We start from the raw sequence: 25,900 nt of genomic DNA on the forward strand, positions 1-25,900 counted from the left end.
CAGCCAACCCACTGACTTTGCCTACTTTGACTAAGCTTCCCTCAGAAGTTCCAGTGACACCAGTGCAGAATTTTGGTTCACCAAAAAGCGAAGGAATGAATAACTGCAGCTTAAAGTGAAATCTCATAGAATCATAAAATGGTTTGGGTTGGAAGGGAGCTTAAGGACCATCCCATTCCACCCCCTGCCATGGCAGGGACACCTTCCACCATCCCAGGTGGCTCCAAGCCCTGTCCAGCCTGGCCTTGGACATTTCCAGGGATCCAGGGGCACCCTGTGCCAGGGCCTCACCCCTCTCACAGGGCAGAATTCCTTCCCAATCTCCCATCCATCCCTGCCTTTTGTCAGTGGAAGCCATTCCCTGTGTCCTGTCCCTCCATCTCGTCCCCAGTCCCTCTTCAGCTCTCCTGGAATTCTCAGAGTGTGTGACCTCAAAAAGCAGAAAAACAGATTCTTGCCCCAACACCGAGGTGTCTGAGGACATCATTTACACAAAGAGGAGCCGACTGGAGATCCCAGAGTTATTTAGGTAGGAAAATACATCTGGGATCATCGAGTCCAATCTGTGACTGATCCCCAGCCCAGAGCACCGAGGCCACTGAGGCGTTCCTCGGACACCTCCAGGGATGGCGACTCCAAACCTCCCAGAGATGACCCGCTTGGCGTTGCCAGCTAAAATGCGAGGCAGCGGCGTCATTCCCACGGGCGACGGAGCCAAGATGGAAGCGGGCGTGTGAGGAGAAGGAGCCCTCGGGAATGTCAGGGGACGGCCACAAGGAGCGTTCATGGCCGCGCCATGGCGTGAGGCGCTCCGAGCCGGGCCCTGGTCACCGCTAACAGGCGAAGCGCCCGTCACTGAAACTTTGGGGTGAATTACTCCGAATTTGGGGCTGGCGAGCGCGTTCACTAAACGAACCGCGGCAGCAGCCGCCGCTGAGGGGAGGGCAAAGCGCTGAGGGCGGAGCGGGGCGGGGGCCGGGGGAGCGGGGCCCGGGGGCGGGCGGGAGGCTGGGAGGAGGAGGGTGAGGAGGAGGAGGAAGAGGAGGGGGCGGAGGAAGAGGTGGGGAGAGGAGGAGGAGGAGGAGGAGGAGGAGGGAAGAAGAGGCGGCAGCAGCAGCAGCAGCATGGCGGCCGGGCGCGAGCGGCTGAGCGCGCCGCCGCCGCCTCCTCCTCCGCCGCCTCCATCTCCTGCCGCTCCCGAGCCGGAGCCCGCGGCCCCGCTGCCCAAATAGCCGCCCTGCCCCGGGTCCTGCCCCGCCCGGACAGCGCCCGGCCATGGAGCTCGCCAAACCGGCCTTCCCCGCGCTGCCGCAGGCCAAAGAGGACTCTGAGGTGAGCGGGAGCTCCGGTCCCGGCCCCCCGCACACGCCCGGCCCGCGGCCCCGCCGGGGCTTCCCCTCACAGCCCTGCCCGCCCTGCCGTGCCTCCCGCGCCCCTTCCCGCGGCATTCCCGCTGGGATCCATCGCAGGCCGCGGGTCCGTGTCCCGCCCTGTGTTGGTGACACCCCCTGCGACCACCGACCGCATCTTCCCTTCCCTGGTCGCTGCCGGGCTCTGCTCCCTCCATCGCCCTCGCAGACCCCCGGCCCTTCGGCATCTCCCCTCCCCGGTGCCTCCGGCCTGGAAGCCTCCCACTACCCCGGGTTGCTCCGAGCCCTGTCCAACATGGCCTTGAGCGCTTCCAGGAACGGGGCAGCCACAGCTTCTCTGGGCAATCTCTCCACCCTCACATTCAGGGAACTGAGCCCCTTCCACTTCATCTCCTTTGGCTTTTGCCCACCCACAGCGGCCCCCACTCTTTTTTTTTTTTTTTTTAATACCCCCTTTCTTCGTTCGGTGTGTCCCAGCCTGTCTGTTCGCCGCCCTTTCGCTCTCCCTGCGTGTCCCCCTGCCTTTGTAAGGCGCCGGCCGTGTCCCCGTGTGAGGGAGTACCTGCGCGTCCCCTCCGAGCTCTCGGCGCCTCCCTCCTCTCCGCTGGTCCCGGAGCGATCGGGCTCTCGGTGAGGCCATCGGGGAGGTGTTTTCACGGTGTTCCAGAGCCAGGGGAGGTGTTTTCACGGTGTTCCAGAGCCAGGACTTCTCTGCGGGCCGGGACAGGTGGCAATGTGCGCTCAGACTGAGCTGTGCGGTGTCGCAGGAGCCGGGGCAGCGCGGTGTCTGATTTCTGAACTTGGCTGAACTCCCCGGCGCTGACCCTGGACGCTGGTGATTTGTTTTTGTGTGTCACAAACGTCCCCGAGTGTCCCCCACACCCCCCCCCCCCCCGCTCCCTGTCCCCTTTGGTGGCCTCAGATATTTAATGCGAAATGTCACAGCCTTCATGAGGGAAGCTGAGAGTGTCTGAGCTCTTCAGACAGTCTGTAGATTGTAATGTATTTCTAAACATCAGCATTTATTTCTGTTTGAGCAGCATTGCTCAATGTTGTTATGGTGGTAAATTACCTGAAATATGGGAGTGACTCTTTTTGTTCTGTTTTTGTTGTCAGGATTTCATACTCCCCATCACTTCAGAGCTCTGGAGGTGTTACAAGCCATTGAGTTGTTCTCACAAAGTTGTAATCACTTTGTATCTCAACACAAATCATCTTCCATCCTGTGAGGTTTATAATTTGTTTGTTTTTAAATATCTTTTTTTTCTGGAGAAACCAATCCTGTTATGCACAGTTTTGCTAACTAAATTAGCCTGGGTGGCTTTTCATCTAAAATGGCTAAAGAGGAACGTGGGGTTAAAATAAAGACGAAACCAGAGCTGAGTGCCAGTCTAACAACTCTTAACTGATGAAAACTGAGATTGTAATACAGTGTCTTTCAGAGTAGCTTTTACTTTTGTCTTTTTTCATGGGCTGTCTGTAAATAATAAATCTGTAGTGTGTTAGAACTTCACATAGTGGGGATTTTCAAGAACTGATTCTAAAAACTGTAGGAATTTCTTTTCAATATGCTGCATTTCTGACTTGATCTAAATACAAGATCATGTCAATAAATTCCAAGCTCTGAATACAAGATAATAAACAGTTGGAGTACGTGGGGGAAACAGGGAAGTGAAAGCCAGTGGTGAGTGTCAAAGTTCTTGTGGAGGTAACTTGTTAAAAGCAAGGTGTAGGAGACTTGAGACAGTGCTTTGGAAAAGCAAACTGAGGAAACTAAAATCATTCTGCCCACAAAACGTAGATTTTCCTGGAAAGCAGAAGACGCTCTCTTGTGCGTTGCAGCGAGGAGGCTCTTTAATGAGCAGTAATCCCTAATATTTTGGGAAGTTGGTGATGGGTGGTTTAATGCTGGCTTGGCAGATTTGATTTCAAAATACTGGGAAGGGGAGGAGGGAGAACTTGGGGAATCCCTGGCTGGCTTCCTGCTGCTCAAAAGTGCAGCTTTGTCACTTCTTTAATCCAAGTGCCACCCCCAGCTCCCTTCTCTGAGCTGACACTCGTGACCAAGTCACAGCTTTAATAATCCTAATAATAATAATTAAAAATAAATCACTGGCTGGCTGCACAGCATCCATTCCTTCCTGGCACACGGAGGAGTGTTGAGGGGATAGAGCAGCCTGGATTGACTGGGGCAGGCTGCAGGGATGTGCTCTGGATAAATAGGTCACTTTTCCAGCCTGGATGTTGTTTGCCCTGTCCCTAATCCATAGTGTGGTGTTTGGGATTGCTGGATTTTTAAACCTCTTGGCTGTTGATACTTGTGGGAGCTTGGGAAGTGCCAGAAAACCTGGAACTCATCATTCTGGCAAAGCTTTTCTGAGAATGTCTGTGAACTGAGTGTTCTTTTGCAGTCTGGTGATGGTGAATATCTCAGTTTTATGAGTAATAGGGATTATATGTGATGTGGAACCATTTCTAAGCTTAGATTTTTTTTTTTTTCTAAAATCAGCACATTTTCCAAGTTCAGGTCTCAAACTTTCTTTCATTTGAGAAGTTCTGTATTACATGTTTATACTGGGAGGAAAAAATATGGCTGAAACCCCATTAAAAAGTGTCAGGTTAATAACAATTAGTGCATGTTGGCTTATTAGTACTGACACATCTTAGTACTTCTGGAAAGAAGGTCAGTAAAGACTGCAATAATTGAAGGAATTTAATAGAAATTATTTTCCCATTAAATTTTAAACAAAACCAAAAAAAAGGACTAAGATACATATAATGAGAACACAGCAACAATTACCATTTTATTTCTTGGTTAAAACATATTTGCTTGCAGTCAGGCTGAGGAAACCAAGTATTTGTGGTGTACTTAGAATTTTTGTAGGCCTCTCCATGGGTTTTGTAATTAAATTAGCAGCCTATTGACTAAGCAGACATATTTGCCTTTTTATTATGCATAAAAGCTGAGTTCCTTTTAGCACATGGAGTTTTTCTAAAAAAGAAATTTACATTTTTGACAGCTATATTTAGTCTGAAATGCTAATGTATTTCTGACTGCTTTTTTAACTGTGAAGTGATGCGGCCCATCTAAAGGTGGAACTAATCTATTAAACTTTTTTTACTCTCACTCTTGATAGGCAACACGAATAAACCCCTTAAAACACAGCTTTTCCCCTCCTCTGCAGACTCTTTAAAATAAGTAGGAAGCCTGTATCATTAGAATTATTTAACCTGCCCACATAATAGAGCCCAAAAAATGGAGAACAAATGCTGTGTTGTGCTGGGAGATGTAAATCAGGTGACAGATTTTGATCACAACTCTGTGGGATACTATCAGACTGCTTTGCATAAATCAGAAAAGTGCTCTGTGGCAGCTGACGTTGAGCAGTCTCTCAGTCCTGATTAATTTGTGCCTCCCATCCAGGGGAGGCCTGGTGGGATCCACACAGGCACAGCGGAGCAGTTTGTAGAATTTGGGAATTAAGGAATTTGGGAATTTGGGTTGTTTTAGCTAAATGAGGATTATCTCAGCATAGCCCAACTCATGAATTCAAAAAAAGGAGGGCCATGACAAAGGCCATTCCTGCAGCATTAGAAACAATTCTGATAATCTGTGTGAGTGTGGCACTCCAGGCTTTGTGCTTCCTGTAAGGAGAATCCTGAAGGATTCTGTCTCCACTGCTTTATTTCCAGTTTTATTGGAAAAAAAAAAATATGTGATGAAAGTTTTTATCAGTGCTGCTGGTATTCAATGAGGTGCCTTTAGGACCAATGTTGGAGAATGGGACAAAAATGAATTTTTTGTTTCTCTTTTCCATTTCTACTTTCCCTTTAGTTTTACATTTTATCCTTTTCTGTGGCTTGTTTCTCTCTGCTAAAATAACATGTTTGTTATTTCCCTGTTGTCCTTCATTCCTTCCTTCCTTCCTTCCTTCCTTCCTCCACGTGCTCTGTCATTCCCACCTGCTATTATTCCTCTTCTCCACCTTCCTGCTTTTGTATTCCTTTGTATTTTCAATAGCAAAAATGTCTCTGGTGGGGCCTTCCCATTGTCTGAGTGCTCTTGACAAACAAACAGAATTCCCTGTAAATCTGCTTCCATCCCTGCATTATTTCCTGTCTGTGGTGGTCGTGGGATGGGACAGCTGTGCAAGGGTGGCAGTGTCACCTCACCCTTTCTCCTGCCCCTTTCTCCAGCCCTCAGCCACTTTTGGGACAGCAGCACTGTCCAAATATTCCCTGAGTTCTGCTCATGGCACTGCCACACTCACACCTTCAGGGAATTAAAGGATTTGGTTTAATTTTGTGTATTTTATAGACTTGCACTGGGATTTCTACCTGGGAAAAAAAATATAATTGAGCCTGCACTGAGGTTGCACTAAATGATTGTTGTAGGTTCTTTCCAAATGAAATAATTCTATTTGTATAATGACCCAAATATCTTTAATAGAACTGTCCAAGAGCACGAAGCATGACTGAACTGAACAACCTTTCACTTCATTCCTGTTTGTAGCTAATTTTGAGGCTCTTAAGTACCATGTTTCACAGTGATAGATGTGACAGGTTTCAGTGATACTCAAATATTTTCCTTGAATATTCTTTCAGTACCTCATTTAGTTTGTCTCCTTTCTGATTAAAAAATGGCAAGTGATTGTACTCTGCTACTGCTTTATTATTTCAAGATTTCTTCTGCACTTGTTCCATTTTACAAATACGGATTTAGATTTTTTGTTCTTTGATGACAGCATCCCTCTCCTCCACTTTGCTGGGCTAGGTAAAATAACGTGTAAAATGCTTTCAAAGCCAAGGTGTGATCTCATTTCGTCGTGTGAATGACACTTAAAGCTGCCTGGGAATTAAAGCCTTTGTGTCGAGGTCATTGTTGTGGGATCAGGACCCAGCCCCAATCCAAGCTGCAGCCTGGGCAGGGGGATGCTGCTGCTGCTGCTGCTGGCAGTTGATGCAATCCTGCCCTCTGATATAACACAGGCTGTAATTTGAATTTCCTGAGCAGTGCTAAAGGCAGAGCCAGGAGCTCATTTGGCCAGAGCAGATGCAGGAGCTGCAGCAGGTCAGAGCCCCTGGCTGTGCTGCTGTAACAGTTTCTGCTGCTCCAGCCTCACAACTCCGGGGAGAACCTTGTAGCAGGAGGAGAGGCTTGGAGTGTTACAGGGAAACAGCTTCAGGCAGGAGGATTCTCACAGCCCTGGATTTTTGAGGTGCACAATCCATCATGCAGGAGTGGATTGTGATGGGAAGAGAAATCTTTGTGGAGAGGGAAGTGGTGCTATAAATCAACAACAAAAAGTGTTTCTGGGAGTTGGGAAAGAGTTGGATGCCTGGAGTGGTCAGGGAGGTTTTACTGGGAGCTGTGCAGCTTTTCCTAAGGATTTGAGGTCTGGGAAGAAGGAGGAGAATTGCAGGGGGTGGGTGGTGCTGAGCAGGTGAAAAGCAGCAGTGAAAATCGAGAAGAGACTTCCTGAGGTCCAACTACTGATGGGACTTCTCTTCCTGGTGGGTTTTGCAGCATCTCTGAGAGCTCCTTCCTTCACCTGGGCCAGCCTGTGGTTTGCAGGCTCTACTAATTACAGGGCAGCAGGAGTTGAACCATCCTAACTGGGCTTGCTTTTCAGCCAGAGCTGAGCTTTGACAAAGACTGGGGCTGTACCTTTTATGTGTGAAAATCAGATGGGTCTGCAGACTTCAGCTGCCAGTGAGGGACCAGTTGAGCCGTGTCACGTGCATCCATTTCACTGCATTCCTTCTGGAGAGGCAGATGCAGCCTGGCTGTTGTGCTCAAAACCCACACTCTTTGCTTTGGTGCAGAGTCTCCACGTCAGGGCTGGTAAATTCATTAAAAAAAAAAAATCATATTATAAATTTTTTTAGATTAAATCCTAGCCAAGGTCACTCTTACAAAAAAAAAAAAAAAACCCCAAAAAAAACCCAAAAAAAAAAAAAAAAACAACAATCCAAAAAAACCAAAACTCCACATCACTTTTTGCCATTAAACTGTTCTAAGGAAGAGCAGGTGTAGCTGTGGCAAAATATGGACAAAATAACCCAAACTTTTGGCAGAGCTGCTCGTGATGTAGTTTGGATATTGGATACCAAGAAGCTCTTTGTAGTGTGGACAAGTCTTACCTATTAATCCATAGCTTCCATTTATTTCAGCTGGAGATTGGCTGTGGATGGGGAAGGGAGGGCTTTGGAATGTGCTTTATTCCCCCTTCTCCTGCATGTTTGAGATCTGTCAGAGGGGAGTGGCTCATCTTTAAAACTTTGGAGTTCTGGGGATTATTTTTTTCCATCTCTTTTTTTCCATCTCTTTGGTGTCTTGCAAGTATTGATGAGTGAGACTTCCAGTGAGTTGTCACTTGTTCTGGAGAACCTCCCAAATCCTTGGCAGCAAGGAATGCTGTTCTTCCCTCCACCTCTGGCATCACCCTTTGTTTTCTTAGCAAAATTCTTGCATTTGATCTGATCAAAAGAGAAGCTTTCAGTTGTTTTTTGTCTGCTTGGTGCTGCAGGCAGTGTGGAAAACCTGGCTGATGAATGAATTCCTTAAAATGGAACCTGTGCTTGGCTTCAGTCTCCATTAATAGATTGGGTTTTTTTACATAACTTTGCATAACATTTGAATAATCTGGCATTGTTGGTTTTGAAAGCCTTGAAGGGCTGTCAGCAGTCACCAAAATCATTCTTTCAGTAGTTTGTGTACTTGTCTCAGATTAAATGTTTTCATTAAACACTGTCTTTCAGAGAGTTGTTTTGCAGACTAAATCCCATTGGAAACTGTATCCTTTTTGCTTCTTGGAGGGCACTGGAGACCAATGTCTGGGGCCTGCAGTGATTTTTTTTAATTTTTTTTCTTGTTCAGAACATCTGTGCTGTCTCTTGGGATTTGGTTCCCTTTGGACTTGCATTGCTCAGTTCTTACCTATTTATTTTGCACAGTTTACAGCTGTTGGGGCTAAAAATTTCCTGCTTTTGAAAGGAATATTTGCAATGTGTTGTTAAGCCAAAGTAGTGATGAATTTATGTTTTCATTGTACTCCAGATTAAGATTTCTAAATTCTACAGAGTAATAAACCTACTGAAGTGCTTGTATATTCCTGGAGTGCAGCTTAAGCTTTTCAGAGTTTATTGCTCTTAGGCTTGGTTTTAAACTTGGACAAACATGGGTTTTTCTGGCCTTTTGAGGGGTGAATGATGCTTTTGTGTACAGAGCAAGCCAGCAGGGTTGTGCTGAACCCTCTCAGGTCACCCTTCAAAGGATACAGTTCTGTAAATATCATCCTTTTGTCACAACATTTCTCCTTTCTACTTCCAGGAGTTTATTATTCCAGCTGGAACATGCAGAAGTAATTTAGCTACTTGTGTGTCTTCAGCAAAGCCCATTTCAGTGCATTTTATTTCCCTGTTTGTGCTGCCACTTTAGGTGCTGTCCAAAGGATTGTCTGGAGTGGCTTAATGTTCGCTTGCTTTCTTTTCCAGAATAACTTTACTGATACTAAAATCCTTCTTAATTCCACTACCAAGAGCTGGAAATTCCTCCCTGTGCACTGTGGGGGTGTCTGAGGGAAGCACAGGATTTATATTGTGTTGGTAAAAAGAGGTTTCATGTGAAATTAATGCCACTGGGACAAGTGTAGGTGCTCAGGTGAACAGTGCTGCAGTTTAAAGGATCCTCCCTGCTGTAATCCAGACCTCCCTTCCCAGCTGGAATATTTGGTGTTTAACTTCCCCATACTTCTGAGGACATCAGAACATAGGGGAAGTTTTTTTCTTAGCTGCTGGTGTGTCTGTGAATCAAACAACAGAGTTATGTAAATAAATGTATGCAGTCTATTGGATATATTTGACTATTCCCTTTTTTTTTTTTTTTTTTTTTTTTATAACCTCCAGATGGTAACTGGGATCTCAGCTCCAACTCCTTCATGTGTGAGGGTCAAGGAATGAGTAAGAGCCTGTTAATAGAGGCCAGTGGGAGTTGCAGGGAAGGAAAGACAGGAATAGTCTCTGCCTGAGCATTTTCTGTTCAGCTTTGGCAGAGCTGCAGAGTGGAGCAGAGGATGGAAATGATGATCCTGGTGTTTGCTCTGGTCAGCTGGGAATGGGAGCTGAGCCCTCCCAGTCCTGGGGGCCTGGGGAAGGGGGTGTTGGGCTGTAAATGACCAGCAGGATCAGGATCAGGAGTGCTTTATTTACTGTGTGAGGAGCCTTCCCACTTTACTGTGGGGTGGAGACTCACTAATGCCTTGCTGTGGTCATGGAGAGCACAAATTTCTGGAATTGTTTGAGCTGAATCCTGAATAGTCAGTCAGAGTGGATTAGGTGAGGCAGTGTGGATTTTAAGGGAGTTACCTGCTCTGCTTGTTATCTTCTGTTATTTCAGTGGCTGCAGGAATGCATCAGCCAGAGGAATTCCTTTGCTTCTCTGAGCAGTACAAAATGTTCTAAAGCTTTTTTCCTTTCTCTTTTTTCCCTTCCTCCCTTCAGAGGGAAGTTTCTCAGCAGAAAGCTGAGGTGTGGATGTACAGCTGATAAGGATCTTTTCCAGCCTTAAGGATTTTTTGTAGAATACTTGAGGTTTCTTCACATTAACTTTCCAAACAGTGTTCCTTGCACTTGGGTGGTGCTGGCATCCATGTGGAAATGTAGCAGGAGCTTGTACAGAACTTTTGATTATTTTCTATAAAATGCATGTCCACATCTCTGCCTGAATGTTTTTCTCTGTTGTATATATAATTATTTTTAATTTTTTTTTTTTAAGGATTGGACCTATCCCATGAGGAGAGAGATGCAGGTAGGACACTTTTATTTACTGTTTGAGGCAAAACCCATGGAGCATCTAATGAGGAGAAAAAAGAGCTGGTATCAAAATCAATCTTTACCTGTAAAGTGTCAGGCAGCACCATGGGAGACAGAATTAATTAGTTAATTAAGGTGAGGATTTGCTAGCTTGGAATAAAGGTGTGTTTGCATCTCTGTTGTGCAGGTACTAAAACAGAAATCCCCCATATATTACATTTTTGTCTTTCTGAGTGTTTTTAGATGATTACAAAAAAATGTATCAGAGGTTTGCCTTCTACCTTAGACTTAGAGGTTTTCTCCAGTGGGATGGACAATTAAAATTTTCCTACCATGGTGTCAGTCAAACCTTTGCACAAGATAAGATCTACACACCTGCATATCTTCATTGGTGGGGAGATAAATGGTTAAAAACTGATACTTTTCCCACAGCTAGGCCAAAGCTTGAGGAATTTCCATGAGAGCATTTTGGAATTAATTACAAGACAGGATAATAAACCAAATTAAGAGTTCCCTTCCCTTGATTTGGGGCTGGGTGAGATGCAGGAATCACCCTGGGGCTTAATCCAAATCAAGGACTTTGTTTCTGGTCCAAAACAAGATCTCCAACACCAAGATCATGTTTCTTTTATCCTGCCAAACCAATTTTTTTTTTTCTTTGTGCTGCTATAAATGACATTGATTACACATTTCAGGAATATGTAAATTATTTGTGTCCATCTCCTGAGGTGAGTGAAATGTGTTATTTCAAATCATCTGGAGTTGGTATTAAGTGTCTGTTCTTCTCCTGCCTCCTAGGAAATCTTACCTGGGTTATTTTTAGGCCCATATTCTTCAGCTATGAAAAGCAAGGTATGATTTTCAGAATATTCTCTCACAGGGAAGCTTTGCTGTGGTGATTTGATTTGTTACTGTGGAGATCTGCTCAAGTGTATCTATAGAGGTGTAAATTTGGTTGCAGTTCTGAACTGGAACATGAAAAATGCCAAAGTGGAAGGAATATGTGGTGCATTTGTGGGATGGTCTGAGCTATTTGTATTAAAATTGAGTCTTAAATAGAAATTTTTTTTAGACAATTCAAACTATTTGAGACACTTTACCAATTCTTATTTCCTTTGCTGAAGTGTTGCAAGACCAGTCAGAACTGGGAAGTCACACACAGACATTAAAACAAGGAAAATTAAATCACAATAAAGTCAAGCACTGCTCAGGCACAGCTTGGCTCTGCAAATTTGCCTCATGGTTTAAATGATCTTATTTTCATGGTCTGATTCCAGCAAGAATCCAATGCTGGCTGCAAATTCCTCCCTCATGTAGAGACTTGAAATTTCAGGCAAAGTGAAAGGTGGGGAGAGACAAACAAGTTCACTGAATGCCTTCCTTTTTTGTCACTTTTTCTTTTGGGAAAACAACATTTTTACACTCTGAATTCTGGAAAATCAGCTCAGATTTTCCTTGATGTGGCCCTATTTTGTATCTAAGTACAACTTTTTTAAAATTACTATTTCTATATATAATATAGTATAATAATATGTATAATGTAGTAATATATATAGTCTATTTATTACACACTTTCTTTATATTATTAATAATAATTATTATTATTTCTTTATTACTGTCTAATAGATGAATCTGTAATTAAAAAAAGATATTTTTTTTCTTTCTCCACAGCTACCTATACTCCAGAAACATGGAATAACCCATGTAATATGCATACGGCAAAACATTGAAGCAAATTTTATTAAACCAAACTTCCAGCAGTTATTTAGGTGAGAAATGATCAAGATTCCTTTGTGTGTGTGTGTGTTTCCTTTCCAAATATTTTCACATTGTCAGAATTATTTGAAAAATGTGCTGAGGTGCAGAAAGACTTTAAATCCAAACCATGAATTTTATTCATCTTGAACGAGTCTACAAATTAGAATTATCCATAGTTTGCAAGTGTTTTCAGTGGTTTCTGAGAGAGGAAATCTGTCAGGGGGTGTTGGAGGAGATTCCCCACTCCTTTCCTCACAAAGTTCTTGGTTGAATTTATGGAATTCAGAGCAGGAATTAAAGGCAGTGCTGGGTTCCTCGTGCACTGGAGGGGTTGTAGCAGCTCCCAGGAGCAGCAACTCCACAGTGTTGTGTACTCACAGTAAATTTTCATTGCAGGTATTTAGTCTTGGATATTGCAGATAATCCAGTGGAGAATATAATCCGATTTTTCCCTATGGTGAGTAGATGGATTGGCAAGGGAAATCCCCAGGAGTTTTCTGAGCTAACAAATACCAGTTTCACATTTGGGATGCTTAGCCTGAGGCACCTGGAAGTGCTGCCAGCTCCTGACTTTATTATTGACACTTTAATAAGTGTAATTAACTCCTTTTTACAAGTATGGGAACAGGTGGAGTTGTAAGAGCTGCTTCTTGTGCTGGTATAAAAAAAAAAAAAAAATTAAATTCTGAGGCCCTTGACCTGGGGAAAACTTTTATTTGAGCCCAAGAATGTTTACATTTCTTATATCAAATTCAAAATAATAACTAAGTTTTACAGTGTCTTAAAACATATTTGCTGCAGAGGAATTAAAAAGTAACTTGTAAATTAAACAGTGCCCATTATTGGAACATATACCCTGGTTTGGAGCTGTGGGTTTGTATCTTTATTTTAGTTCAGTTTGCAGCTGAACAAAAGGATTTTGTTCCTTCTTGCACCAAAAAACCCCGAAGTGCCTTCACTGGTTTTGCAGTGACAATTTTAGGAATAGTTTAAAATACAAAAGAAATACAAATGTCCAGTTGAAGTGGGGTTTAAGTCTGCATAAAGGTGCAGTATTGTCACTGATATAGAAATTATACCAAATTTAGCTGTTAATACTACTTGCACTTAAAATAATCTGAAAGTTTGAGTCTTGTGTTTTTTGTTTTTTTTTTTCTTTTCAGACTAAAGAATTTATTGATGGAAGTTTACAAAGTGGAGGTAAAATTATATTAACTTCCCCCTCATTTATTAAGATGTTGTTAAAGCTTTAAAACTAACTTAGGGGTATGGATTAGAGGCTCTTAAATAAGAGCTTTTCTTAAATTTGGGGGGTTTATTATGCTTGATTTGAACTCTGTTAGACAAATTCAGGGCAAAGTGTTCTTTCCTTTTGCCTCTAACTGGAAAATCAACCTCTGGGGTTTGGGGTTTTTTTCACTTGGAACTCAGCTGAGTTCTGTGCATGAAGTTTTCTTGTCCCCTCTCAAATGCAGGACCTGAAATCTGCATTGTGGCCATTCTGTCACTCAGAATCCTCACAGGAGCAGGAATTCCAGTTCTCTATCCCAAAGGACAGAGTGCAGTTAGAAATTCAGGCTGAAGAAAGACAACATCTCTTTTTTTTGGGTGTGCCTTGCTGCTGCCTGGTTCTCTATAACAGGAGAAAAATCACATTTTAAAGACTTTTATTCACTTTATACACATATGGTTAATTTTGGGTTTTTTTTCCCTTCTCAGGAAAAGTTCTTGTCCATGGGAATGCAGGGATTTCTAGAAGGTAGGAAGTGAACCATCCTGATATTAATATTTAAACAATTGAAAGGTATTTTACTATTTTTTATTTGTTTTTTTTCCAGTGCTGCCTTAGTTATTGCATACATAATGGAAACATTTGGGGTGAAGTACAGGTAAGAAGAGCTATTCAGGTTTTAAATCAGGTGGTGTGAGTGAATAATGATTTTGGAGGGAACAAAATTTGTTGTGTTTTCACTCAGTCTCAGTGCCTTACCTAAGACTCTACCAGGAGCTGATTATTCCATTTTCCTTCACTGCAGTTGTGTTTACACCCTTTTTTTATAAGAATCAGGCACCTGCTGCTCAGGGAATGAGGGCACCAGCCTCCATCCATGGATAAAACCTTGGGAGAGCCCCAGGGGCTGTTCTGAGCCTGTGTTGAACAGGGAAATGAGCTGAGCACTGGGGTGGGCAAACAGAATTGTGCAGCTGCTGCTTCCTGCTTTGGCCAAGCAATTTCAGTTGTAAAAACCAGTTCTGGGGAGAGTTTAGAGGTTCTGTAGTGCTTAAAAACTGAAAGTCTGAAGGAAGACTCAAACCACAGAGACTTTTATATATTTTTCACTGAAGTGTTTTCTTCTCTTTTTAAGGGATGCATTTACTTATGTCCAAGAAAGAAGATTCTGTATTAATCCTAATGCTGGATTTGTCCATCAACTTCAGGTGACTTTTTTTTTTTTTAATTCTTGATCATAACTGAAAAGCCATTTAATGAATCATCTCCCTACCAAACAGATATTTACACAAATATGCTTCAAGGAAATGTCAGGAGCTGGAGGAAAGCTTGGGAGGAAGATGAGTGGGCACCTCAGTTCCTTAGAGTTAAGCTTTGGACAAAGCAAATCCAGGAATAGAGGAAAAACAAAAATCCTGGTTTGTGCAGTGATTAAGAGGCTCTGAAATGTCTTGGTTGGTGCTGAAGGAGCTGCAAAGAAAATGTTGTTTGATCATTAAAGCCATTTCTTTAGTCATCCTTGAACTTTTCTTTTCCTCTGACTTCCTGATGGTTTTTGTCATTCATGTCAAAGCAACAAAGAATTCTCCTTCTCCCAAATCTGTGCCTGAATATGAGATGCTCCCTGAACTGGCCCTGCTCATCCTTACAAAGCTTTACTTTATGCCAAAGTAATTCCAATCAACACTTTTGGACCTTTCCAGGAATATGAAGCCATCTATCTAGCAAAATTAACCATCCAGATGATGGCACCTCTGCAGCTGGAGAGATCCCTCTCAGTCCCACCTGGCAGCACAGGTGAGAAGCTTCTGCTGGGTGGGGGTGTGAGGGGATTTTTAAGCAACCCTTTAGCAGCAGAATCCCAAACTCTTGGGAAGGGCTTTTGGTGTGCAAGCTGAGTGTAAACCTCGGTGTGAAGTGTTTAAATGTCCTGGTTTGCCAGGGCTGAAGTTCCCTCTTGCCTCCTGCAGGAAGTTTGAAGAGGATGCACGAGGAGGATGAAGATCTTGGCACCATGCAGGTGGCAGCAGCACAGAATGGCTGATGGCTGAGGACAAACACTGGTTGTAGTGAGAATTCCTGCCAAGAAAGGTTAAGAAAACTAGGGGGGAAAAAAGAATCACACAAAAAAACAAAACAAGAATTAATGCAAAACAATGAACACACATAGCTTCTTTTCAATTACATGTTGCTTTCAGATGTAAATCTGCCTCTGCAACACACTAAGCATCATTTTTAAGATGTTGGACTTCTTGAATGAATAGATGGCACTGATTGTTTTACTCCTTTTTTACACTTTACAGTTTTATTCTAAACCAAGATTTTTGGACTTGCAAAGAGGTATTATTGCAATAATGCACTTTTCATACTTGAAATTTCTTTATTTGTATGATATAAAGTTATTACTTTAAACAAAATGCAAGCGGGGGGGGATTTGTTTATAAAGTTATTTGTGTAATTTATAACAAGAGACTTTAGTAAAGAAAAAGTTTGCTAAAATTCACCTTGTTCTCAGTATGTATTATGGCAGAAATGTGCTTTAGGAACATAAACATAGAGGTTAGTTCGAATTGAACTATCTAGAACATCCTCAAACTGGTTTTCAAGGAGTAGTTGCTGTTGCAAGGCAGTAGTGGCATCATTTGAGGTAAAAATGGGATTTGTCTTTGAAAACTGAGGCCCAGGGCAATGCCCACAATGGGATCAAGACTTAAAGGATTCACTTCAGCTCTGGTAAAACCTCAGACTCAGCTAAGAAAACACTTCTTGGTGCTTTAAGGTTTTCACATTGGGGATTGTGCAGCTGTAACTCTCCTGCCTCAGCAGCACAGAGGTTGTGCAAGCACAGTCCTGGTTCTGCATCTGTTATATTTCCCAATATTTGTTGCCTAAAAGCCAGGGCTGGAATGATTTGGGAGCACTGTTGTGACTGAGCAAGGCTATTAGAAAAATGTGTGTGTTTGGGAAGTCTCAGCTTGGTAAGCAGACTGTGTTGTAACAGGGAAAAAATGGACTCAGGATTTGGGGATCAGAGCATCCAGCAGCACATTCATGTTCCTGCTGACACCCTCTGCTATCTCCAACAGGGATGGAGCAACATAAGTCCTTCAGGGGGGGAAATATCTGCAAAAAGTAGTGTGATGCTTTAGTTAGGAGCTATTCAGGCAGAAAGAAGGAAGTGATTTATCTCCTGGAGAGCTGCGCTGTGTCAGTGTCCAGTGCTGGTTTGCAGTTGCAGAGGGTTTGTTCCTGCTCTGAACTTGACCCTCCATAAAGGAATGCTCTGGGGCTCTTGGGAAATGCATTCCTGGCCTTTGGAGCACGAGGCTCCCACATGGCAGCAGTGGGGCTGTGCCTGGCCCTGCACAGCCCTCAGACACTGCCAGCCACGAGCTGGGGCTGGGCTGGGCTGGGAGGCATCAAATCCCTCTCCATTTCAGGTCCCTGGGGAAGGGGAGGGATGGAGCACAGATGGAAGGCACTGATTCATCTCCAGCCTCGTCCATGTCTGTGTCTGTTCTCTCTGGGGTCCTGGGAACACTCCCTTCCCGCTGACAAGCTCCATGACTAAGGATTTTTCATCAATCCAGTTTTTTTTTCCTGGCATTACCCCCTCCTGGTGCCTTTTACAGTCATTCTGGTCTGTCTGCCTGTCAGATCCTAGGGGAATCTGAGATTTAATTTTCCTCAGATCTATTACTAAGCCGTCTGTTTAAAGCTTCCCATTTCTGTCTGCTGCAGTTTCACTGCCAGGAGGGGTTTGTTTCAATATTTGGCTTTGGGGGTTGAACTAAAGGCAGGAATTAGAAGCAGGGTCCCTCACTGTGGACTGGAAAGAGAAGTGAAGTGAATTGTTATTTTTATTTCCCAGGTTTAAAGACAAATCTGCAACACCCAAATCTTTGGGAATCCACAGCTCAGCTCTTCGTTGAGGTGCTGAAATTGCCTTTACCAGCTATGGGGAAGCAGAGTGAAGGAGCTGGAGATCTCCTCCTCAGGGTGGGAAAGGTCTCAGCCAAAAAATGAAACCACAGGGAGGAGGTAACATTCAACCTCTGGAGAAGCTGGTAGTGCTGTTAGGGCTGGTTCTGACCAAAAAAAAAGTGTTCCAGGCAAGGCTGGACAAGGCTTGGAGCAAACTGGGATAGTGGAAGTGGCCCTGCCCATGGCAAGGGGTGGAATGAGATGAGCTTTAAGGTCCCTTCCAACCCAAACCAGTCTGGGATTCTCCAGTATTAATCAACTATATGTCCAAATACTGTTATTTTAGATATATATTATTTGTATGATTATATATATTTATATAAATACATATAAAGAGATCTATATAGCTATATATAATTATTTGAATCTGAAACAGAGGTACCCAGATGCCTTTGTGGTGCAGGGAAAAGACATTTATGAAAGGTTTGGTGTTTGCCTCAAGGAGGTCATGGTTGATTTTATACATGCATAGTCTCTCTATATATGTGTATGTATATATATTAAAAAATATGTATACATTATAAATATGTCACATATAGATTTTATATATACATAAAAGACATATCCATATATAGATTTCATATACACATATATACTATACATATTTGTCTGTATTTTAGATCTATTTTTACATATACATAATAAATACACTGGGGCCCTTGCTCTTCCCTCTTCAGCCCTTTGCACTGTGGATAAATTTCAGGGTTGCTGCATGGCCCCTGAGCCATGCAGAGCTGGCACTTGTGGCATTGTCCCTGTCCCTGTGACTGTGGTGTCCCAGGGGCCTGGGGCACACCTGACCCCACAGTGGCACCTCCCAGTCCCCAGGCTGGGCATTTCCAGCTCTCCAGCTGCCGTTTGTCCAGAGGGGTGGGAATGTCACCTCTGGGATGAACAAAGAGCTCTTCAGCTGCCCTGAGGGGGCTGTGCCCGGCAGGGCCATTGTGCTGCAGCCACAAACCCCAGCTTTCAACCCCATTCATCTGTTTGACAATGATCTGAGCAGGGCCACAGCACCTGCTCCTCACTCTGATCTTTGCATTAACTCTTAATGAGGGCCTGGGGCTCTTTGGATGGTGTAGATACCATGGAATTCAAATAATCCACTTCAAATCGTGGAAACTCTGAATTAATTTGAACTGTGAAAGGCAAGAAAATCCACCTCAGTCACTTGGGCCAAGCAGAAAGCAGGAGCTGCTTTACAGAATGAGAGTCAGGGCTTGAGCCATGCAGATGCTGTCAGAGGAGCACATCTCCGTTCTCCAGGGAAAGAAACCCACATGGAACTGCTGAAAGTGTTCTTTTCAGCCTAGGGAGGGGGAAGAGGTACCTGCAGCAGGTGCTGCTGCTCAATAAGCACATCTTCACTCCATGAAGAACAGTCCAGATACAGGTGGCAATCATTTATTCAGCTTAGACAAAGATATTCTTTAAAAAAATAATCAATAAATAAAGCAGACATCACCAAGGAGAACACTGGATGGAGTGGAGAACCCTCAGGAAGATCAAGCAGAGCCCCCAGCACTGTAGAGTCGCTCTCCAGAGCACAAAGCAGGACAATGTGGAAGGCCTGGCTGCCCACAAACAACCCTGGCTGGGTACAATGCCCTATTCATGGCTCTGGGCTTTGTCACTCCCCACACAAAACACCACTGTTGGCAACAGGCCTTTGGACATTCTTTGCTTTTCACCCCTGGCAGAAGTGGTGCAGCACCAGGGAAGCTCCACAGCAGCAGCAGCAATCCCTCGGGACCAGAAGGGGGGGATTTTTCTCCTGGTTTGCTGTTCCACAGGTGGAAATCACTCCTGGCCCTCTGGACATCCAGTGGCTGGGCCAGGGGTGTTCAGTAAATCCCAGAATGGTTTGGGTTGGAAGGGACCTTAAACTCATCTCATTCCAACAGGGACACCTTCCACTATCCCAGGCTGCTCCAAGCCCCGTCCAACCTGGCCTTGGACATTTCCATGGATCCAGGGGCAGCCTCAGCTTCTCTGGGCACCCTGTGCCAGGGCCTGCCCACCCTCACAGCCAGGAATTGTGTCCCAATATCCCATCCATCCCTGCCCTCTGGCAGTGGGAAACCACTCCCTGTGTCCTGCCCATACAAAAGTCCCTCTCCCTCCTTTTTAGGCCCTGGAAGTGGCTCTAAAGCTTTTCTGGGCTGAACAACCCCAGCTCCCTCAGGTGAAGCTGAATCTGCCATCCCACTCCCTGTGGGATACATTCCTTCAGACATTCCAGTTTCCCAGTTACCCTCTGCCCTGTTGGACACCACGTTTGGGGTTTTTATGTCAGAAAAAAAAAAAGTAATTATCCTGAAAACCAAGTTATCAGCTAAAGTGCAGGAGCCCTGCAGTGAGAAGCACACATCCATTTTCAGACTGGGAATTCAGCACAGCCTGGAAGGATTCTCCCCAGCCTGCACTAACAGTAACAAACCCAGTCTTGGAAAACAGCGCCCAGAAAACTTCTGATGCACCACCAGCGCTTCCATGAGGTGTCATGGAAAAAAAACCACAGCTAAGGCCTGTTCTGTGTCACTAATTCTGCACAAGAGAAGCCTCATCCCTTCCCCAGCTACATCATCCTTCCATCAGCACAGCCAGGACAGTCCCAGGGGCTGGCCTTTGGCTACCGAGAAAAGAAGCACAAACCTTTAGAAAAATACAATGCAAGAAAAAATTTGAGATAAAAATATATACCTTTGGTTAAAAACCATCCCTTTAACGAGTCCTTTGTAACTCAGCTAGAACAGAAAAGCTTCACCTCGAGTCAACAGTAGTAAAAATTAGTTCTAAACTTACTTTCTAACCCAGAGGACTCTTTCTAAAACCTCAGTAATTTTTTTTCCCCCAAGTTTTACACATTTGATGTTCATTATTTATAGGGATTGTTACATCTGCAGCAATAAACTATAGAAATTTCCCACGGAGAGAATGTTTGTAGCACAAGCTCCTCCACCAACAGTCTTTCCAAGAAAAAAAAAAAAGAACCCAGAACACCTAGAAGTTGTTAATTAAAGAACCGTTGAAACATGTAGTTTTCATCAGATACCAAATAGCCAAACTTCTTGTAGAAATCCACATTTTTGGGCAGACACTCCAGTGTGATTTTGTAACAGTTCAGTCTCTTACTTAGCAAGGTGAGGGTGGACGTTAATCTGGAAAAGAAAAAAAAAAAAAAAAATCAGCAGTTAAATGCTGGATCAGTGAATATTTCATGAGTTATATTATCACAGCCACAACACTGAGGGCTGACAGCACTCTCTGTGTTTTCCTGCAGATCATTTTATGCCCAGCTGGTGATCCCTGCTGGCTGAATTCTTCCCAGGTGCTTGGCAGGAAGGTGTGAGGTGCAAAGGGCTTGCTGAATGGCAAAGGTGGGGAATACTCACAGTTTTCCAAGCTGCTTCCCTCTGCACTCCCCGCTGACCACCACATCTTCTATCCTGCCTCTCTGAAAACACAGGCAAGTGTTTGTTAGCCTTGGAATTGCCCTTCCAGCTGCCTGTGTTCACAGCCTGGCTGGGACTCCCAGCACGGAGATCTTCAGCCATCTGCTCTGTCAGAACCACGTCTGACTCCTTCCAAAGCTCACTGCCACAATGGGACAGATCTCCAAGTGCTCCTTTTCCTTAGGAAAAGCCAAAGCTTCCTTTTACTATCAGCTCAGCACTCAAGGATGTGATACATTTTTTAAATACACAAAATACTTTATCTTTTTAAAAGTATATTTTTAAATTATTTACATTTTGAAGGTTGGAAAAGCCCTTCAAGACCATCGAGCCCAACTGTTCCCCAGCACTGCCAAGGCCACCACTGCCCCGTGTCCCCAAGTGCCACATCCACATGGCTTTTAAATCCCTCCAGGAATAGGGACTCTGCCCTGTCCTGGGCAGCCTGTAAAGGGCTGGACCACCTTTTCCACAAGGAAATTTTTCCCAACATCCATCCTAAACCTCCCCTGCTACAACTTGAGGTTGTCACCACACAATAACACCATAAAACCAACATGCCCAGAGTCAGAGCCAGGATCTTTTCCTCCCTTCCCAGCTGCAGGATTTACCTTGGCACAGGAGTGAGTGAATTTATGTTCTATAACCAGCGTTGCTGTAGCAACGATCTGCCCCAGGTTCGTGTCCTCCACCACGGTGACGTAGTAATCTCCAGACCTCTTCATGTGCTCAAAGGTTTCTGTGGGAGCAGGCAATTCAGGCTCACAGTAAACTGCAGTTAAATCTGTATTTACAGCAGATTCTGACTGCAAATCACTGTGGGATCATAGGGACGATGCACCCAAGGCTCCAGCAAACGAATGCCCCAGAGTCAGATTAACCCATGAAAAAGCAGGAATTACACAAATTCCTTTTCCTTATTTTCCCAGAGAACCCTCCTTGCTGAGCAGATGGGTGCCACAATATCAAATCATGGAATGCTCTGGGCTGGAAGGACCTTAAAAGCTCATCTCATTCCATCCCCTTCCATGGGCAGGGACACCTTCCACTGTCCCAGGCTGCTCCAAGCCCTGTCCAACCTGGCCTTGGACATTCCAGGGATCCAGGAGCAGCCACAGCTGCTCTGGGCACCCTGTGCCAGGGCCAGCCCACCCTCACAGGGAACAATTTCATGGAAAGGGTTGTCCAGCCCTGGCACAGGATGCCCAGGGCAGTGGTGGAGTCCCCATCCCTGGAGGGATTAAAAACCTGTGTGGATGTGACACCTGGGGACATGGATTAGTGGTGGGTTTGGCTTAGATCCTGTGATTCCCTGAATCCCTGAACTGCCTCCCCACTGCCCGTCAGGCCCAGGAGTAGGATTTAAAGGTGATCTAAAGTAGGTTCAAAGAGAGCTGGAGAGGGATTTTGGTCAAGGACCTGGAGGGACAGCACCAGGGGAATGGCTTCCCAGTGCCAGAGGGCAGGGATGGATGGGATATTGGGCAGAAATTCTTCCCTGAGAGGGTGATGAGGGGCTGGCAGGTCCAGGGAAGCTGTGGCTGCCCCATCCTGGAGAGCGTTCCAGTCCAGGTTGGAGAAACTTGGAGCAGCCCAAGTAATCCATGCTACCAGCTATCTAAAGCTCAGTCTAAAAACCAGTTTCACAATTTAGGCAGCAATTTAAGCAGCCCTTGGGGATAGCTGCAGCTGGATGCAAGGCTGAGTGCCAAGGGGAGCTGAACTCATCCCTCCCTCTGGCATCAGGCACCCAGGAGCCTCACACCTGAGCAGCTTTGCTGTCAGCATCTGGATCCTTTGATTCGCTGCAAGCCCTGTGGAAAAGCCAAGGAATGATGAGGTACTCACTGATGAATTGCTCCGGGCTCACCACTCCTGCTTCTGTCAGCTGACCCAGAACCTTAAAAAAGCCTGGCAGGAAAGGAGGGGGGAAAACAACTCTCAGTGAGGGACAGACACACAACCAGCTCCTAACAGCAAGGAACAATCCAACACCACTGTTTGGAGAGGGACCATCCCATCACAACAGGATGGAACAGTGTTGAAGGACTGGCTAAAGCTCAAGTGAGCCTGGAATAATGAGTCCAAAGCAACCTTTTTATCCAAATTCCAGAACTGAAGGAGAATTCGTGCACCAAGATGCTTGTTCATGTTGTTTTGGTATTAAAGAGTACAGTATGAACAACTGTGCTCCCTCTCCAAAACCATGGTGAATGGGAACTTGTGGATTATTTGGAAGACTTGACTTGAATTTTAGGATTAAAACAGTAAATCAGATTTTCAGGGTCACCCAATACAGCACCAATCCATGATGCCAGAAGCTCAAATTTAGGGATGTGGTCACAGCTCCAAGGCTACCAGAGCCCAAGGGATGTTAGGACAAGGCACAGGGTGGCATTGCTCGGGTGTCCTGTGCAGGTTCAGGGCTTGGACTCAATGATCCCTGTGGGTCCCTGGCAACTCAGGATGTTCTAAAATTGATAAAAATAACCCAAATCAGGGAAAATGAGCAATCCCAATCTACTGAGAGCTCCTACAGAAACACAAGTTACCAACTCAGCGCCCCACTGTCATTTCTGGCAATAATAAAGCAGGATTCTACCTCGATTTAAATCAGCTGTGCAAAGTGGTCTCAGGACCAGCCCATCCCCTGGGTCCAGTGGAGAAATAGCAGGAGAAAAGGTCGTGGTGTTCTCACTCCAGTCGAGTTCCTGCAGGATCCTGGGGTCAAACATGGGCGTGTCATCGGGCATCACGGTGGCCACGGGCATCATGGCTGCAAACGGAGACCTGGAACGGAATGAACAGGTTTAGTCTCTAAAAGAAGTTGTTCCCCCTGTAGCATGCCATGGGATTTTCCTCAGGTATTTCCAGGAAGGTGAATACACTGCTGTTCACTTTATCTGCTCAGCCTTCACCCGCTGGGTTAACAGAGCGTGTGCTCCGGGCACGGCGCACGTCAGCCAACACGCGGAGCTCGTGTGTTTATCCTGGAAAAGTCCAGCCTGATAAGGCTCTGAGGAGGGCATTTAACCTCCACAGCCCTCTGGGGGAGCATCACTCTCAAGAAACCTCCCAACAACGTGTCCAGCCATCATCTGCACCCCTGTTCAATTTCAAACCTGCCGTGGGAATAATGCCCTTTTTTCCAAGCAGCCCCACCTCACAAATATTTAATCTCTCGGGCACAAGGTGCTACATCCCACAGCAGGTGATGGCACAGCCAGAGCCCAGCCTGCCCCTCCTGGGCTGTCCTGTTTGCTCTGTGTGTTTGCAGAGCCCAGCTGCCAAGCACAGCCCCACAGCGTCCGTGAAACAGGGCCAAGGTGACAGTGAGACACCTGTTAATGATTGAAGAGATTGGGTTATTCTGGGTGACAAAGGGAGGCATTTTCCTTATTGCGTTCAAGGCCAGGCTGGATGGGAGCCACCTGGGATAGTGGAAGGTGTCCTGCCCATCAGGTGGGCTTTAAAGTCCTTCCAACCTGGAATTCTATGATAAAGGAAAATAATTCTTACTCTGTCCCCTGTAGAATACCTGGTCAGGGTTCTGGTATGAGCAGATGCAAACATCTCATTTCTTTATGAATCTTCAGATTGCCTTAGCTGCACCATGAACGATACAGCAGTCACACGCTAGTGGTCAGGCCAAATAAACAGGAGAAAGAAAAAAGTGTTTGGGATGACACTTTTTAAAATAAGACACCTCAAAGCCCAGAGGAAGAACAGAATGCTTGCTGTGAAGCATCACAGTGTAATGAGCCTCAAAAGTGAAAGTGGCTCCAGAAAACCAAACTGAAATTTCTTAATTAAAAAAGCCAACACAAAATCTTTTTTTTATGCCACCTGCTGGTACACACTGGCCTTTGAATCCCAGCTCTCACCCTAATTTTGCATATAAAAGTAAAAATATTTGCTGTTGCAGCAATTAAACAGCAACACAAACTCTCATCCCGTGTGAATTTTCAAAATGAAACCGCGGGAAAGATGAATTGCAAAGAGAAACATTCCTACAGATTTCTCTATTCCTACAGCTCAACTAGTCCAATGTCACCTTTCCTCTGTCCCCCAGAAATCCCAAGTGTCCATATCAACATTCAGTGTCTGTACAGAATAAAGCAGACCTCAAACTCCAGCTCAGGGTTACAGCACACCAAGGGAAAAGCACAAAGAGAAAATAAAATTTTTGATGCTCTATGAGCAATTAGTGACCAACTAAGAGTCACTTTCCCAACTACTTCTGGCACAGCTGCAGCAGGATGGAGTTGTAAGCTATGCTCATTTTCTGGAGACAGGAATATGATTTAGAATAATGTCAATTAAAAATAAGGAAAAAAGGATTAAGGTGCAGGGAAGGAGAGCTCAGGCCTGTGGGTCAGCCTGGTCCCCACGTGTGTTGGGAGCAGGGTATGACCAGGGACCCGCTGAGCTGAGCTGCCATCCCGGGGGACACCCCCAAACCCCCTGGGAGGGTCAGTGGGTGCCTGGCCAGACCTTTACCAGCCCCCCAATTTTGGGGGACAGCGCGACAGAGCCCAGCTCTGCCCCTGGAGGGTCCCCACGGCTTTCCTCAGCTGAAGCAGCCCCTTGGGGACAGACCAACCTCTCGATGTGTGAGGGGCTCCCCGCGCCTCACACATCCCTTGAGGGGATCCCCTCAACACGCAGCCCTTCGGGGGGGTCTCCACACGGAACCTCGGGGGGTCCCACACGCCCTCACCCCACCCACGGTCTCTCGAGGGCTCCCTACAGCTCCCCTCAGCTGAAGCTGCCCCTCGGGGGGTAGGACCCTTCCCCGAACCAACCCCTCAGAGGGGACCCCTCAACTCACACGCGCCCTTCTGAGGCCACCCCCCCCCACCACTCCACCCGCAGCCCCTCGCTGGAGGTGCACCCCCCGCTGCCTCACACACAGACCTTCGGGGCGGTCATATCAACCCCCCCCCACACACACACACACACACGAGCAGCCCCTCGGCGGTGTCCCCACGGCTGTCCCCTGAGCTGCAGCAGCTCCCCCCGGGGCTGGGGCCCGTCCCTTAGGGCGACCCCTCAGAGGGGTCCCCGCTCCCTCAGGGCCCCCCCCCCCCCCGGCCGCACTCACCCGCGCGCGCCGGCCCCGCCGCACGCGCCGCACGGACGTGGCAGGGTGGGCGGGGCCGCGCCGGGCCCGGCGCGCGCGCGCGACCGCCCGCCCGCAGCCAATCGCCGCCGGCCGCGGCCGACCGCGGCCAATCGCCGCCGATCTCCGCCCGCCGGCCACGCCCCCCCCTCCCTGCAGCCCCCCT

General features: G+C 45.8%; 2 protein-coding genes across 6 annotated transcripts; one reads left to right on the plus strand and one right to left on the minus strand.

Annotated features, from left to right (window-relative positions):
• Nucleotides 1-1,098: 1,098 nt before the first annotated feature.
• Nucleotides 1,099-20,555, plus strand: STYX (serine/threonine/tyrosine interacting protein). 3 transcript variants are annotated; one of them, XM_053981710.1, is made up of 12 exons: nucleotides 1,110-1,332; nucleotides 10,147-10,179; nucleotides 10,983-11,036; nucleotides 11,856-11,953; nucleotides 12,339-12,399; nucleotides 13,106-13,142; nucleotides 13,662-13,701; nucleotides 13,781-13,831; nucleotides 14,309-14,381; nucleotides 14,877-14,970; nucleotides 15,144-15,264; nucleotides 20,441-20,555. In XM_053981710.1, the coding sequence occupies exons 1-11, from the start codon at nucleotides 1,276-1,278 to the stop codon at nucleotides 15,215-15,217; spliced, it is 672 nt and encodes a 223-aa protein (XP_053837685.1). In that variant the 5' UTR covers nucleotides 1,110-1,275; the 3' UTR covers nucleotides 15,218-15,264; nucleotides 20,441-20,555. The 3 variants fall into 3 exon arrangements, with proteins under 3 accessions (XP_053837686.1, XP_053837685.1, XP_053837684.1); XM_053981709.1 differs by lacking the exon at nucleotides 20,441-20,555 and having other exon boundaries at nucleotides 1,111-1,332; nucleotides 15,144-15,676; XM_053981711.1 differs by lacking the exons at nucleotides 14,877-14,970; nucleotides 15,144-15,264; nucleotides 20,441-20,555 and adding an exon at nucleotides 14,454-14,870 and having other exon boundaries at nucleotides 1,099-1,332.
• Nucleotides 18,535-25,777, minus strand: GNPNAT1 (glucosamine-phosphate N-acetyltransferase 1). Of its 3 annotated transcripts, XM_053981713.1 has the most exons (7): nucleotides 25,717-25,777; nucleotides 24,151-24,248; nucleotides 23,215-23,402; nucleotides 22,461-22,523; nucleotides 21,224-21,351; nucleotides 20,553-20,614; nucleotides 18,535-20,318 (listed from the first exon to the last, which is right to left on the minus strand). In XM_053981713.1, the coding sequence occupies exons 2-7, from the start codon at nucleotides 24,183-24,185 to the stop codon at nucleotides 20,171-20,173; spliced, it is 624 nt and encodes a 207-aa protein (XP_053837688.1). In that variant the 5' UTR covers nucleotides 24,186-24,248; nucleotides 25,717-25,777; the 3' UTR covers nucleotides 18,535-20,170. The 3 variants fall into 3 exon arrangements, with proteins under 3 accessions (XP_053837688.1, XP_053837690.1, XP_053837687.1); XM_053981715.1 differs by lacking the exon at nucleotides 24,151-24,248 and having other exon boundaries at nucleotides 25,717-25,773; XM_053981712.1 differs by lacking the exon at nucleotides 25,717-25,777 and having other exon boundaries at nucleotides 24,151-25,338.
• Nucleotides 25,778-25,900: the final 123 nt, after the last annotated feature.

The sequence above is a fragment of the Vidua macroura genome, chromosome 6 (genome assembly GCF_024509145.1).
Source record: "Vidua macroura isolate BioBank_ID:100142 chromosome 6, ASM2450914v1, whole genome shotgun sequence".
In the NCBI taxonomy this organism is placed as follows: domain Eukaryota; kingdom Metazoa; phylum Chordata; class Aves; order Passeriformes; family Viduidae; genus Vidua; species Vidua macroura.

Bases quoted from the DNA above. Each gene is read 5' to 3' on its own strand.
- GNPNAT1 (XM_053981713.1), bottom strand. From the start codon at position 24,185: ATGTTTGCATCTGCTCATACCAGAACCCTGACCAG. The intron at 23,403-24,150 runs GTATTCTACAGG...ATTCCGTTCCAG, and splicing joins CATACCAGAACCCTGACCAG to GTCTCCGTTTGCAGCCATGA. The intron at 22,524-23,214 runs GTAGAATCCTGC...CTTTCCTGCCAG, and splicing joins CACAGCTGATTTAAATCGAG to GCTTTTTTAAGGTTCTGGGT.
- STYX (XM_053981710.1), top strand. From the start codon at position 1,276: ATGGAGCTCGCCAAACCGGCCTTCCCCGCGCTGCCGCAGGCCAAAGAG. The intron at 10,180-10,982 runs GTAGGACACTTT...CCTGCCTCCTAG, and splicing joins CCATGAGGAGAGAGATGCAG to GAAATCTTACCTGGGTTATT. The intron at 13,702-13,780 runs GTAGGAAGTGAA...TTTTTTTTCCAG, and splicing joins AATGCAGGGATTTCTAGAAG to TGCTGCCTTAGTTATTGCAT.